Source organism: Quercus suber, unplaced genomic scaffold (genome assembly GCF_002906115.3).
Source record: "Quercus suber isolate HL8 unplaced genomic scaffold, Cork oak 2.0 scaffold_425, whole genome shotgun sequence".
In the NCBI taxonomy this organism is placed as follows: Eukaryota; Viridiplantae; Streptophyta; class Magnoliopsida; order Fagales; family Fagaceae; genus Quercus; species Quercus suber.
Genome location: NW_027069876.1, coordinates 584597 through 599947, shown reverse-complemented (window position 1 = coordinate 599947; position 15351 = coordinate 584597). Strand labels below are relative to the sequence as shown.

Here is a 15351-nt window from a genome sequence, read left to right as displayed (position 1 = left end):
CCCGTTTGGTAAACAATTTTAAACACACATTTCAATTTTTAAATAACATTTTATACTTTTCACACTTTCTTTTACAATACATATTTCAAAAAACTACAAATAACATTACTCAAATTTTTCTACCAAACAGACCCTAGAAACTGGAAAGAGAATGAAATAAAACAATAATGAGAAAAACTGTGGTTGACATGCCTTTTTTTAAACTATTTTAGATGAAATAGTTGCCAAGTGTTACTCATCTCCCCTTACAGACTTACAGACAGTGAGCCTCTCATCACATTTGAATATGGAAATTTGAGTTCCTCCTAAGTCCTAAGATTAAGATCTTAACTATGTATGTACAAACATTCGGCAGTCTTCTGTACATCATGTACTAAATAGACAAGAAAACAAGAAAAAAGAATTGCACTATTTTAGGGATATCTAACCAGTCCTTTATGTAGATTTAGAAGTCACAATTTTGTATTCAATTTTTTATGAATGTTGTGCTCCACTTTATAATCCTAGTCGTGTCTTGCTTTAATGGCCCAATTCATTTGGATGTTGTGGTGATTTGTTTGTTATGAAAGTTTTGGAGTTATGTGGTTGAGAGAGAGAGGAACTGTGAGATTCAGAAGTACAACCTTTTACAATCACTTCTCTTCTTTTCTTTTTTACATTTGTTTCTCCTTATGAATTTTTTTTTTCTCAAATCTTTAATTAAACGTTTTTATAACTCAAAATCTTGATGTATTATCGGACAGATTGTGCTTCAAACAGGTACTCCTAAGGCAAACCTCTAAAATCTATAAAGTTCAAAAATGATGAGTAAGGGTTTGAAATTTTATTCTTTTTCCGCTTTTGAAAATTTATTCTAGAAAAGTGATTGCTTTCCTGGGTACATAAGAGGGAACACAAATACAATGCTTTAACAAAAATTAACTAAATTTATTTATTATAAATTTGTCTCTATAAATCAATAGAGGGTTAGGTTTTAATTATGTTGTTATCAATCTAACATTAGAGTTTTCAATTTTGACGTGTTGAGTTTTTTTTGTTGGAATTACATACAGATAAAAAAAGGTGGTTTACAAAATCCCATGACAAAGGCAACGGCAAAGAATACAATCATATCCAATTGCTCTCTCTCTCTCTCTCTCTCTCCACAGTTCACACCTTTTCCAAAATCACAAATGTATCATCAAAATTGGAATATCCCTTTCAGGCCAATTTTATTTTTTCCCGTTGTTTTCTTTGGATGTTATTTTTAATGTTTTCCAACTAGAAGGAACTTTGCCTTTTTTAATTAATAATAATTTATAATTTTATGGCATGCATATACTAATGAAGTTTTCTATGTATGATGAAGAATTGAAGATTTGAAAGCTTTAAGGGATCATCCAAATTTATATGTTGGAATTACTTTTTAGCCATTGCAGTTTGTGACTTTCAAATGACTGCATATTGCAAATGGTCATGTTAATATTAGTTTGGGATACTTGCAAAATATAACAGAGTGTTTTCAAATCTAAACTTGGCAAATTTAGCACTAATTGCACTCACTAGAATTTTTAGTTTTAATTTTGAACTTTAATAAGATTTGATTAAACATTAACGTTGAAATAGGAGCTTTTTTTTATATATATTTTAAATTTATTTTTTATTTCTCATTACTTCAATTGAATAATTATAATGGATATATGTATGTATGCAATTTTCAATTGTTGTTGTTGTTGTTGTTTTTTTATTTTTTTTTATTTTTTTTTATTTTTTTTTTAATGATGAACTCATTACTAATAAAGTTCTATAATAATTATGCTATAACACATGTACAACATTCTCCAAAATCATCTTACATAAAACATTATAACATTATCTGTGCATCGCACGGGTAACTTACTAGTTTTATTATAATAGCTTTATAATACCTATTTAATTTGTATTAAGTGTTAATATAACCCGAAAAATATTGTTTAGTTATTGTTTACTTACAACAACTACATTATTCATTTATTTCTAGAAACAAATAAATACTTAAAATTAAATTTATAGATTTATGGTAACCAAACAATGGTTAGAAACTGACAGCGGCACCCGCTAACCACCCTCAGAAAAAACCTCGTTTTTGTAAAGTATAAGGGACAACGCCGCTTCACTATTACATAGGCCTATATCTGAGAGACTGGGGATCTTCATAGGCCTACTTCAATTTCAAACGAAAGCCCAACAAACCAAATCATGTGCTAGCAATTTTCTCACAAGGGATGTTCAAACTTCAAAGAAACAAAGTCACAAAGGCTTTTTTTTTTTTTTTTCCTTGTTTTGATAATGACAACATTTGTTACGGCGAGATTTATTGTAACGACAATGTCCCAACTATGTAGATATTGTCAGTGGAAAAAAATGTCTCTACACATTAAAGGAATGTCACTCCTTATAAGCATATTCTCATATGTTTTCTTAGACGATATAGGAGTAGCTTTCTTCTTGTACCATTCAAGAAAATTCGAAATTATATCTATATATAGCATTATTAATGTCAAATAGATCCATAAAATCATTCAAAAAATCAATTAAATATGAATTTTAAGTACTTTTTATTATTCCTTATTCTTATCAAAAAACAGAAAATAAAACCATATAAAAGGAGCAAGAAGCCAAGAACACGAGGAATCCATCTCGTACCCATTTTCCTATACCTCCAGTGTAATATTGGTGATACTAGCATGCAGCACAACTCACTACAAAAAAGAAACTGTGGTCCCTTGGGCCCCCCCCACCACCCACCAACCCCACCCACCCCCCCCCAAGTTTCCATTGTCATTGCCATTAATTAGATATATAGTCAGCGAATATATAATGGTTTATAGCTACTCTCATGTCCTCAATAATATGATACTTTTTTTTTTTTTGGTGCTTTTAATAAAAATATTTAGGGTTTCAATCTTTCTCTTTTACCTAGAGATTAAAAAATAAAATGAATAATGAATATCTAGCCACAAAATGCGACTGAGATGTGTTTGCAAATTTTTAATATTTTGAATTTTAAATTTCTTTTTTTTTTCTTGAAATACATATGGCTGTGATTGTGAGTATTTTAAATTCTAAAATTGAAATGTGTATTTGGATAATTCAAGTATTCAAATTACTCTTTCAATCTTTATATTTCTTTTCTTCTTTTTATTAAATCAATTGTTACTATAAATTACAAGACTTTTTGCTTCTTCATTTTTTAACCTTTTAAGAAAAAATATATTTAACTAAATTATAGGGTTATTTTAAATCCTTCACTATTGAAATTATTCTTCCTTTTTTTTTTCTCTAAAAAATGAAATTATTCTTTGTAAGGACCTGATTTGAACTCCCAGCCCAACAGGTGTATGGACTTGAACTCAAAAAACCCAAAACAATAAATTTGTAGAAAATGGGTTGGAAAATTGGGCTTTAATGAATTAAGTAATAAGACCATAGATTTTGATGACAAAGGAAGAAAGATAATAGACGTTCACTATAGAAAAATGTCATCGGCAAAGTCCGAGGAGACTGATTCTTAAGTATTGCTTTTAAAGCTTTATTACAAGTCTAGTTCTAGATTGCTACCGTGTTTCTTTCTTTATTTTTCCAATCCCTTCCTCATGGAAGGTCTCTTTCATTATATATCTCCCTTTAGACCTTCTTGACCCTACACTTGTTGATCACTTGTGCCCTTATTCGAGGGCCTATCCCATCAGACACCCTCTTTGGCTTTCTATGAGTTGTGGTAGCTAAGGCAGTACTGTTTAGGGGTCTTCTCCACATAAATGCAGCTAGAAAAGTAGCTGCAATGGATTCAATGCGGTAGTAGCAACTTTCCCTTAGATTCCTTTGAGCTCCCATCCCTTTTGTACGTTCATATCACCCATCTCTATCAGTAGATCATCCTAGAAGGTTTCTTTGAGTGATAAGGCATATATTCGATTCATGCTCTGCTCATCCAAGGAGATAATCCTCCTCGGACCAACTTTCTCACCCCTTCCACTTGTATTTTACTTATGGGGTTTTGAGCTTGACACCCTCACTACTGTTTATCTTCGGACAAACCAAGGTCCTCAGCCAAGGCCCAAGGCCCAATACATGAACTTGGGCCCTTATCCCTACATTCTTCCTTTCATATTTTTATGGGTCCGATAGTCCATTAGTAGATTACATGCCCCACTACTTTAGAGTCTAGGCTCTTTCTTCTTCTTTTTTTTTTTTTTTTTTTTTTGTTTCAATTTTATGCCAAAGTTTTCTAATGGGCTACTTTTCTGGGTCCAAAGCCTTAAATGTAAAATTGGGTCTGATGGTCCATTAGTAAATTACTAGCTTACATTCTTGATCGGCATGATTATTTGACTCAGCCAACCCAACTACTTTACTGATACTAGGGGTGAGTTTGGTTTAGCTTTTTGAAGTTGGACTTTTTGAAAAGTGGAGTTTTCAAAAAGTGCAGTATGAAAAAGTATTTTTTCAAAAAAACTGAGTGTTTGGTAAAAGCTGTTAAAAAGTGCGTTTTGAAAAAGCTAAATGTTTGGCTAGAACTTATAAAAGTAGCGATTTGAGTTATAAATTACCAAAAAGGACAATGTATATATAAAAGCATCCCCAGCAGGTTAGACAAATTTTTGTATTGTTTGGACAATCAACAGTGACATTTACCTTTTGCCTACCCATTTTTTTAATCAAATTTATTATTTTTTAATCTTTATTTTTTCTTTTTCTATTCATTCTCAACAATTATATTTTTTAACAAAAAGTGTTACATTCACAATATTTTTTACAATACTTTCACAAGAATCATAACAAAATCTTATATGGAAAGTTATTATTAGTTCTAATTTGAACCCACCACTGAAATTATATATTTACTCACCAATATTAGCTAATTACTTAAAATTTATTGTGAAAATATTGTGGTAGTATTTTTAAATTGTGATTTCTTATTATTTGCCTTTCTTTCATCCATATGTTTCCTTTTTTTTTTTCTTTTTTTTTTTCTCTTGCATTTTGTAATTATTTAGACCCCTTAAACCAACCAGATTAACCTAGTTAATTAGCCAAGTGATTAACTTAGTCAAATTATGCAATTCTAGATTATCACAAACATACAATCATATCAAAATTATAAAGCAGCGGAAATATAAATAACACAATGATATAATCACCCAGGAAACCACACGGTAAAAATCTGGGGAGGATTTGACCTAGCTGTCCTCAAGGTAAACTTGAATCCACTATACGAAAGAATTGAAGTTCATACAAAAAGACTTATAAGCTCCCCGCTTGACTTCCTAATGCTACCCACCAGTAGAACTTACTGACACGACCACGTGCAAGCTCCGAATTCACAGACTCCTTCTTTCTTGGATTCTCCAATCAACTACAAGCACCCACGCTTGTTATTCTTTAACCTCCAGTGGCAGCAACCGAGTTGATTATCAAGATGTTGATATTATCTCTACCTTAAAAACCTTAAGTTTATGTGAAGGAAAGCTCCTCAATGATCTCACAAGAGATTCACACAAACTGCAATGTATGAGCAACAATACAATAAGGGCAACTCATAAAAACGTGGCTAGGGTTTTGTCTTTTATACTTAGAGTAAAAACAGAAAACCCAAAACGTTTAATGAGTTAGGGCTGAGTTGGAAAATTCTGCAGAAAAGCATTCTGGCCAACTTTTGATTGATCAAGTCTAACTTTTGATTGATCAAGCCAGGCCGAAATGCACCAATGCATTTGCAGCCTCTCGATTCCAACTTTACATAAAATATATAACTTTGAGCAAGCCTAAACAAGACTAAAAATATTTTTTTGATCATGGTTTACTAATATTACACATTAGAGTTCTAAATACATAAAGTCCTAAATCTTTAGAACCTAACAGATTTCATCCTCTCCTTTTTTTGTTTCTTTACTTTCCACTTGATTCCAGAACCTCCCTCTCTCTTTCTTTCTCTAGCTCTCTCATTTTCTACTCTTTTTTTTTTTTTTTTCTTTTTCTACTTGATTCCATAAATTCTCTAGCTCTCTCTGTGATACGTCTCACATAATCTTGCTTGCCTTTTGGTGTCATTATCTTCAAACACATACAGATACGCATGGAGACAAAGGAGAAATCCCCTTTGCTCTACCATACTGCCGTCGCTGCTCTTCCTCCTCACTAGGAGTACATGCAACCAGGGGTCATATCGGCTTCTATTTTTTTTTCCTTGTTCTTGATTAGTTGTTGTTTCAAATTTTAGATTTGTCAGATTGACTTTTTTTTTTTTTTTTTCATGATCATTTATTGTTGTTCTAAATTTTTTGTCTATTCTTGATCTGCTGTTGTTGTTGTTTTGATTTTAGATTTGTTGTTTAAATTATATCAGTTTTATGAGAGCAATTTTTTTTTTTTTTTGCTTTTATTGTTGTGGTTTGATTAATTTTAAGATTATGTTTTTGAGTTTGTATTTTGATTATGCTTGAGTTTAGAGATGTTTGAGAGAAAGATGGTTTGCCCAAGATCAAAGGGTAAAGTTAGATTTTCAGTAAAATGTGAAGGGTAATTTGGTAATTGCCCAAGATTGTCCAACAGATATATGACAACGCACGGACTTTGCTCAAAATGGATCTCTGAGCTCCTTTTATGGCTTGCGCGTTCTCTTCACAAACCCAAAACGCAACTTTTTCTAAAAAGTTGCGTTTTATACTAACCAAACGGGCTTTGGACACTTGCTCTTTTCAAAACGGGTTTTTTGGGTTGAGAAAGTTGAAACAAACAGGCACTAGGTCTGATGGTCACTTTTTAAATGGCCATGTTATTTGTTTTGAGCAAAATAAATTGATTGGGTTTAATTTTTTCTAGTTTTATTATTGGTAATTTTTGTTGTTGGGCTAAATTTTTTGGACTTGTATATTTTGTTTTAGATTTAATCTATTAATTTTTATGAGCTCTAAAAGGTGGAAAATGCTGAATCTACAAAATTTTTTCAAATTGCTAATCTGGTAAGTGATTATTGATAAGTAAAAAGTGATATAAGTGTGCAAACCAATAAGAATTTACTACCTTAATAATTTGTAAAAATGTTGTAAAAAAAAAGTGTGACTATAACATCATTCTTAAAAGAATTGATGGCATTGTTAAGGGAGGCAAAATGTAATTTTATTGAACAAAAAATTGCTAAAATTAGTACCTATTAATATATAAATATTAAGAAAAAATTTAGGGCCCCCTAATCAATATATAGTTCCGTCCCTGCACTAGAAGACCCTTACAACCACTTAAAAGATTCATGGAACTTCAGCAACACCACAGAAGGTTTCATCGATGTAATACTTTTTATATATTTTTAATAGACATTCAGTGTTAGAATCCTCTATTTTCATTTGAAATGGCTTTTTTTTTTTTTTTTTTTTTTAATATCTTGAGTATGAACTCATTACTAATAAAGTTCTATAATAATTATGCTATAACATGTACAACATTCTCCAATCATCTTAATAAAACATTATACATTATCTGTGCATCGCACGGGTAACTTACTAGTTTTATTATAATAGCTTTATAATACCTATTTAATTTGTATTAGTTTAATATAACCCGAAAAATATTGTTAGTTATTGTTTACTTACAACAACTACATTATTCATTTATTTCTAGAAACAAATAAATACTTAAAATTAAATTATAGATTATGGTAACCAAACAATGGTTAGAAACTGACAGCGGCACCCGCTAACCACCCTCAGAAAAAACCTCATTTTTGTAAAGTATAAGGGACAACGCCGCTTCACTTTACATAGGCCTATATCTGAGAGACTGGGGATCTTCATAGGCCTACTTCAATTTCAAAGAAAGCCCAACAAACCAAATCATGTGCTAGCAATTTCTCACAAGGGATGTTTCAAACTTCAAGAAACAAAGTCACAAAGGCTTTTTTTTTTTTTTTTTCCTTGTTTTGATAACTGACAACATTTGTTAGGGAGATTTATTGTAACGACAATGTCCCAACTATTAGATATTGTCAGTGGAAAAAAATGTCTCTACACATTAAAGGAATGTCACTCCTTATAAGCATATTCTCATATGTTTTCTTAGACGATATAGGAGTAGCTTTCTTCTTGTACCATTAAGAAAATTCGAAATTATATCTATATATAGCATTATTAATGTCAAATAGATCCATAAAATCATTCAAAAAATCAATTAAATATGAATTTTAAGTACTTTTTATTATTCCTTATTCTTATCAAAAAACAGAAAATAAAACCATATAAAAGGAGCAAGAAGCCAAGAACACGAGGAAATCATCTCGTACCCTTTCCTATACCCTCCAGTGTAATATTGGTGATACTAGCATGCAGCACAACTCACTACAAAAAAAAAACTGTGGTCCTTGGGCCCCCCCACCACCCACCCAACCACCCAGCCCCCCCCCCCGTTTCCATTGTCATTGCCATTAATTAGATATATAGTCACGAAATATAATGGTTTATAGCTACTCTCATGTCCTCAATAATATGATACTTTTTTTTTTTTGGTGCTTTTAATAAAAATATTTAGGGTTTCAATCTTTCTCTTTTACCTAGAGATTAAAAATAAATGAATAATGAATATCTAGCCACAAAATGCGACTGAGATGTGTTTGCAAATTTTTAATATTTTGAATTTTAAATTTCTTTTTTTTTTCTTGAAATACATATGGCTGTGATTGTGAGTATTTTAAATTCTAAAATTGAAATGTGTATTTGGATAATTCAAGTATTCAAATTACTCTTTCAATCTTTATATTTCTTTTCTTCTTTTTATTAAATCAATTGTTACTATAAATTACAAGACTTTTTGCTTCTTCATTTTTTAACCTTTTAAGAAAAAATATATTTAACTAAATTATAGGGTTATTTTAAATCCTTCACTATTGAAATTATTCTTCCTTTTTTTTTCTCTAAAAATGAAATTATTCTTTGTAAGGACCTGATTTGAACTCCCAGCCCAACAGGTGTATGGACTTGAACTCAAAAAACCCAAAACAATAAATTTGTAGAAAATGGGTTGGAAAATTGGGCTTTATGAATTAAGTAATAAGACCATAGATTTTGATGACAAAGGAAGAAAGATAATAGACGTTCACTATAGAAAAATGTCATCGGCAAAGTCCGAGGAGACTGATTCTTAAGTATTGCTTTTAAAGCTTTATTACAAGTCTAGTTCTAGATTGCTACCGTGTTTCTTTCTTTATTTTTCCAATCCTTCCTCATGGAAGGTCTCTTTCATTTATATCTCCCTTTAGACCTTCTTGACCCTACACTTGTTGATCACTTGTGCCCTTATTCGAGGGCCTATCCATCAGACACCTCTTTGGCTTTCTATGAGTTGTGGTAGCTAAGGCAGTACTGTTTAGGGGTCTTCTCCACATAAATGCAGCTAGAAAAGTAGCTGCAATGGATTCAATGCGGTAGTAGCAACTTTCCCTTAGATTCCTTGAGCTCCCATCCCTTTTGTACGTTCATATCACCCATCTCTATCAGTAGATCATCCTAGAAGGTTTCTTTGAGTGATAAGGCATATATTCGATTCATGCTCTGCTCATCCAAGGAGATAATCCTCCTCGGACCAACTTTCTCACCCTTCCACTTGTATTTTACTTATGGGTTTTGAGCTTGACACCCTCACTACTGTTTATCTTCGGACAAACCAAGGTCCTCAGCCAAGGCCCAAGGCCCAATACATGAACTTGGCCCTTATCCCTACATTCTTCCTTTCATATTTTTATGGGTCCGATAGTCCATTAGTAGATTACATGCCCCACTACTTTAGAGTCTAGGCTCTCTTCTTCTTTTTTTTTTTTTTTTTTTTTTTTTTTTTTGTTTTATGCCAAAGTTTTCTAATGGGCTACTTTTCTGGGTCCAAAGCCTTAAATGTAAAATTGGGTCTGATGGTCCATTAGTAAATTACTAGCTTACATTCTTGATCGGCATGATTATTTGACTCAGCCAACCCAACTACTTTACTGATACTAGGGGTGAGTTTGTTTAGCTTTTTGAAGTTGGACTTTTTGAAAAGTGGAGTTTTCAAAAAGTGCAGTATGAAAAAGTATTTTTTCAAAAAAACTGAGTGTTTGGTAAAAGCTGTTAAAAAGTGCGTTTTGAAAAGCTAAATGTTTGGCTAGAACTTATAAAAGTAGCGATTTGAGTTATAAATTACCAAAAAGGACAATGTATATATAAAAGCATCCCCAGCAGGTTAGACAAATTTTTGTATTGTTTGGACAATCAACAGTGACATTTACCTTTTGCCTACCCATTTTTTTAATCAAATTTATTATTTTTAATCTTTATTTTTTCTTTTTCTATTCATTCTCAACAATTATATTTTTTAACAAAAAGTGTTACATTCACAATATTTTTTACAATACTTTCACAAGAATCATAAAAAATCTTATATGGAAAGTTATTATTAGTTCTAATTTGAACCCACCACTGAAATTATATATTTACTCACCAATATTAGCTAATTACTTAAAATTTATTGTGAAAATATTTTTTTTTTTTTTTTTTTTTTTTTTTTTTTTTTTTTTTTTGTGCTTTTGAAAAAGTCTATATGGTTTATTGTTCAAATGGGAACTTGCATTGGCTTTATAAGACTCCTGATTCAGGAAACTTCATATTCTAATAATTTATAATAGAAAATTGCTTAGGGCTTATGTTCATTTCATTATTTATTTATTGTGTATTTAGTTGAACGTATTTTTATCAACTTATTTTATCTATTGTGTAAAAGTAAAATTATTCTTTAAAAATGTGATATTTTCTAAAGCTATTGGTCCCATTTAAAATGAAACTATGCTCACGCAAATAGTTTCTAAATAATTTTTAGCTCATTTGGTTGTTTAGTTATTAAGATACTACAAATTATACTTGATGATGCTCAAGATTAGTTATCACATTTCTAATACGTAGAGGTATTCACCAAACTGTTTGAACCGCACCTAAGCCGGCAAAATTGCTCTCACCAAACTACTATATTTTTATTTGAGGTCAAAATAGAATTTTTCAGCTAGTTTTAGGGCATTTAGAGCACTTATGGATCTAGATAACATTTTTCAACATTAGAAATTACAAAATGAGTTGAACATAATTCCCATTTGCGATTATTGAAGACTAAATGACTTACTAGTTAGTATATTACTATACTTGAAACTCTACTAGGAATGCCTTTATATAGGCACATTATATGTGTGTATTGTATAGTACAAGCAGTGTGAGTGTAGGGCAATTGCAACAACACAAAATGCCCAATACTCTTTTCTTGATGTATGATACAGGGCATAAGACAACAAACCTTGCAAAACTATATATTTACATCTTCTAATTGAAAAATTACATTATTTTTAGCTTATGTAGAGGTGTTCACCAAACTTTTCAAATCGCACCTAAACCGGCAAAATCGCCCTCACCAAACTTCTATATTATTATTTGGGGTCAAAATAGGATTTCTCAGCCAGTTTTAGGGCATTAGAGCATATATAATTCCCCTTTGTGAGTATTGAAGACTGAATGACATAGTATATTACCATATGTAAAACTTTCCTAGGGAATGCCTTTTTATAGGCATGTTATGTGTGTATTGTATAGTACAACAGTACAAGCAGTGTGAGTGTAGGTGTGAGTGTAGGGCAAGTGCAATAACACAACAGGCCCAATACTCTTTTCTTGATGTATGATACAGGGCATAAGACAACAAGCCTTGCAAAACGATTTATATTTTTTAATTGAAAAATTATGTTGTTTTGAGCCTATGAGACATTTAACAGCCGCTCTATTTATGGATGTTAATGAAATAATCATATTTAAATGATAAATATTATCTCATACTCCATTCTTCATATACTTGTACACAATATCCACAATTGCATGCGGTGATATACAAATTTTAAAAATGCAAGAATGTGATATACATATTTAAAATTTACGTATATGGAAGATGTAAAATAAGTCGTGTGAGAGAATCACTACCTATATTAAAAATCCTTGAAAACGTTATGAACTAAAATGTAACATCTAATACTTTTAGGTCCAAAGGCACAACCATCCAAATTTAAAAATAAATATATAAAAAAGGGGGTTGCCGGACACATATCTTTAGCAGAAATTACAAGGAACCAACCGTCCTTTTTCTGTCTTGACTTAAACCCATTGACTTGGCTCTGCAAGCTTTAAATTTTCTACTAACGTTCTTCGCGGGGTATGACTACATGACTTGGAAAATTACGGCCACTTTACTATAGGGCCATTCTTTTTACCCTATTTATTAGTTATTGTGATACACAGCTAAGTCTTCCAAAACATTTAATATGTTTCTATCTTTCTATTTCTAAGTAGATTTTTTTTTTTGGTAAACTATTTCTAAGTAGTTACATATTTAGCTTTTTAGTTCTGGCTTTCTTGCTAAGCACTAACAAGCAAATGACTCTTAATGTCAGAATCTTCGCAGCTCTTTTCTACATATTTGGTTGCTTTTTTCTAGATATTCTTGAAATAAGCAATGGCATACAGGATGATATCGACTGCTTGAAGTCAATTAAAGATTCGTTTGAAGACCCTTACAACTACCTTAATAGTTCATGGGACTTCAACAACAATACCGAAGGTTTCATCTGCAAATTTACCGGGGTCGAATGCTGGGACCCCAATGAGAATAGGTTCTTAAATCTCAGACTCAGCTACATGGGGCTCAGGGGCCAGTTCCCTCGGGGCATTGAAAACTGCAAAAGATTAACAGGGTGAGACCTTTCCAGTAATGAACTTTCAGGACTGCTCCCATTAGACATAGAATGCTTGGTCCAGTTTGTCACAGCACTCAATTTTTTTTTTTATTGGATGTAAATTCTGACAAATTTATTATTAAATTATATTTTCTTCTTATATTCTTCATACTTGCAAAATTACAAGAAAATAAAAAATTAATAGTTAATAATGATGTTATTAATCAACTATTTAAATTTTGAGTTTTTGTAATCTAAAATTATACATAAAAAATAATTTTATAAATCTAATTTTAAATTATATCCAATTGACATGAAATTTGACATGCTTTAAGAACATAAAAAACATGCAATTTAACAGTTAGATTTTCAAAATATGTAGTCATGTTAATTTGTTTAGTGAGAGTTATAGTCTTAGACTATAATTACATTTGTAACTAAACTTTATCCTTAAATTTCGGTCCTTTTAATAGTACATTAAGCCCTTACCAAAAAAAAAAAAAGTCTAGGAAAATTTTATTGAACTAAAATTTTGAAAGAGATACAGCTTATAGCACTGATAATGAAAATATCATGCAACGATTTCAAAATAAGAAAATTGTAGGACTTTACAAGTGTGTGTGTGGGCACTTTTTTTTTTTTTTTTTTCAATATATGAAGTTCTCTTTTTATTAGATTTTGTATAATTTAAGTTTTTTAATGGCCACCTTAGGAAAAAACGAATCCTAAAACCACCCCTATCTACAGGTTTTGAGTCTAAAACCTCATTTTGTACTGTTTTATATGAAAATAATATGAAAAGTTATGATCATATGCAGAACTTAGTGTTTGTTTTCGTGAATGTGTAGCATATTAAACAAAATGGGAAGTGAAACAATGATCAAAATAATGCAATTATACAGCCCCTTAAAAAGAAACATCCATGTGATAAATTTGGTTGGAATTTCAATTTAGTACTAAACCAGAGTGGCAAATTGTTTGATCCACAGAACTCTCAATTGGAAGGACAAGTTACTAGAGTGAACTTTACAGAACTCAATGAGGCATCTAACAATTTCAGCACAGACAATACCATTGGGCCGGGAAAGATTGGGGTGATGTACAAAGCAATGCTTCCAAATGGTTCACTTCCTGCAGTTAAGAGGTTACATGATTGTCAATCATTTGAGAAACAATTCAAAAGTGAGCTCCTAGCTTTGGGTAGATTGAGACACAATAACACAGTTCCTTCCTTGGGATTCTGCAGAGAGAGGGAGGAAAAGCTTCTAGTGTACCAATATATATCGAATGACAATCTTTATGATTGGCTACAAGCAAGGGAAGGCAATGATAAGATCTTGGAATGGCCTTTAAGGATCAAAATTGCCATTGGGATAGCAAGAGGCTTAGTATGGCTTCACTATAAGCGCAGTTTTCAAGTAGTCCATCTTAAGTTCAAATTGTATCTTACTTGATAAAAAATTTGAGCCCAAGATATCAAATTTTGGAGGGCAAAAATATCAACTTTTGAAGGGGCAATGTTCATGGATTCGAATGAGATTGACTCAAGCAATAGCTCTTTTGTAGACAATGGGGTTTGGGAGTTGGGTTTTGTCAAAAAGGATGTCTATGACTTTGGAGTTTTACTTCTTGAGCTAATTGCAATGAAGGAACTCAATCAAATCGATAATTATCCAAAGAATTTGTGCGAGAGTTTGGTTGATTGGATTACTCATCTTTTGACAAGTTCTTCCGATGTCTACAGTGTCATTGATAAACCTTTAATTGGCCGAGCATTTGATGGTAAAATCTTTCAATTCCTCAGAATTACATGTACTTGTCTTAAGCCCTTTCCTGCTCAAAGGCCAACAATGCTTGAATTGTACCATACAATTCAGTCTTTTGGGGGAGAGATATAGCATCACAAATGGCTGAGATTTTGAGTCAATCTGAAATTAATACTGCAAGTACGTTCGAATGAAATTATTGAGGTAGAAATCACATAGACCAATTGAAGGATTGCATACAAAATGCAAAATTATGTTGAGAAAAATCAGAAAACAGATTTTCTTTTTGGTTATGTTTGCTTGCTATAATCTTTTTCTGTCTTTTTGTCATCATTGCCCCTGGGAAACAGAAATAAAAGAATGTTATATTAGATTTATTTATTACGACTAAAACACAAAGTTTCGTTCTTTTGTGAATGCGCGGTCCACTAATAAAATTGTCCTCCATTTTTTTTTGTCATCGATTAATTATACTCACGAGGATATCTGTGTTTAGCAAATTTGTTCAAATTGCCAAAAATATTGATATTAATTTCTTGTGGAAATAAAGTACATTCACCTTGACATTCTATTGGTGGATAACTTCTATTGCTGCTGTCAGCCAGTCTTTAGTTCATAACTTAAAAAAAAAAAAAAAAAAAAAAAAAAAAAAAAAAAAAAAAAAAAAAAATCGGAAAATATAGGTGGTTTTTCCTTAAATCATAGGAATGTGCATCACTTAATCCCTTTTATGATTTTTTACCCTTTTAAAAAAAATTTGTGACCACCCTAAAAATATTTAAGGTGGTCACAAATCTTTAAGTGCAAAGGCTACATCTCTACTTTTTTTTTTTTTTTTTTTTT

At 31.3% G+C, this 15351-nt stretch overlaps 2 protein-coding genes across 2 annotated transcripts; both read left to right on the top strand.

Annotated features, from left to right (window-relative positions):
• The first annotated feature begins 12443 nt into the window (after nucleotides 1-12443).
• Nucleotides 12444-14196, top strand: LOC136062549 (probably inactive leucine-rich repeat receptor-like protein kinase At5g48380). Its single transcript, XM_065761711.1, has 2 exons — nucleotides 12444-12627; nucleotides 13697-14196. The coding sequence occupies exons 1-2, from the start codon at nucleotides 12444-12446 to the stop codon at nucleotides 14194-14196; spliced, it is 684 nt and encodes a 227-aa protein (XP_065617783.1).
• Nucleotides 14197-14265: 69 nt separating this feature from the next.
• LOC136062548 (probably inactive leucine-rich repeat receptor-like protein kinase At5g48380) lies at nucleotides 14266-14640 on the top strand. The gene has a single exon (XM_065761709.1). It carries the CDS (start codon nucleotides 14266-14268, stop codon nucleotides 14638-14640), a length of 375 nt encoding a protein of 124 aa, XP_065617781.1.
• The last annotated feature ends 711 nt before the right edge of the window (nucleotides 14641-15351 follow it).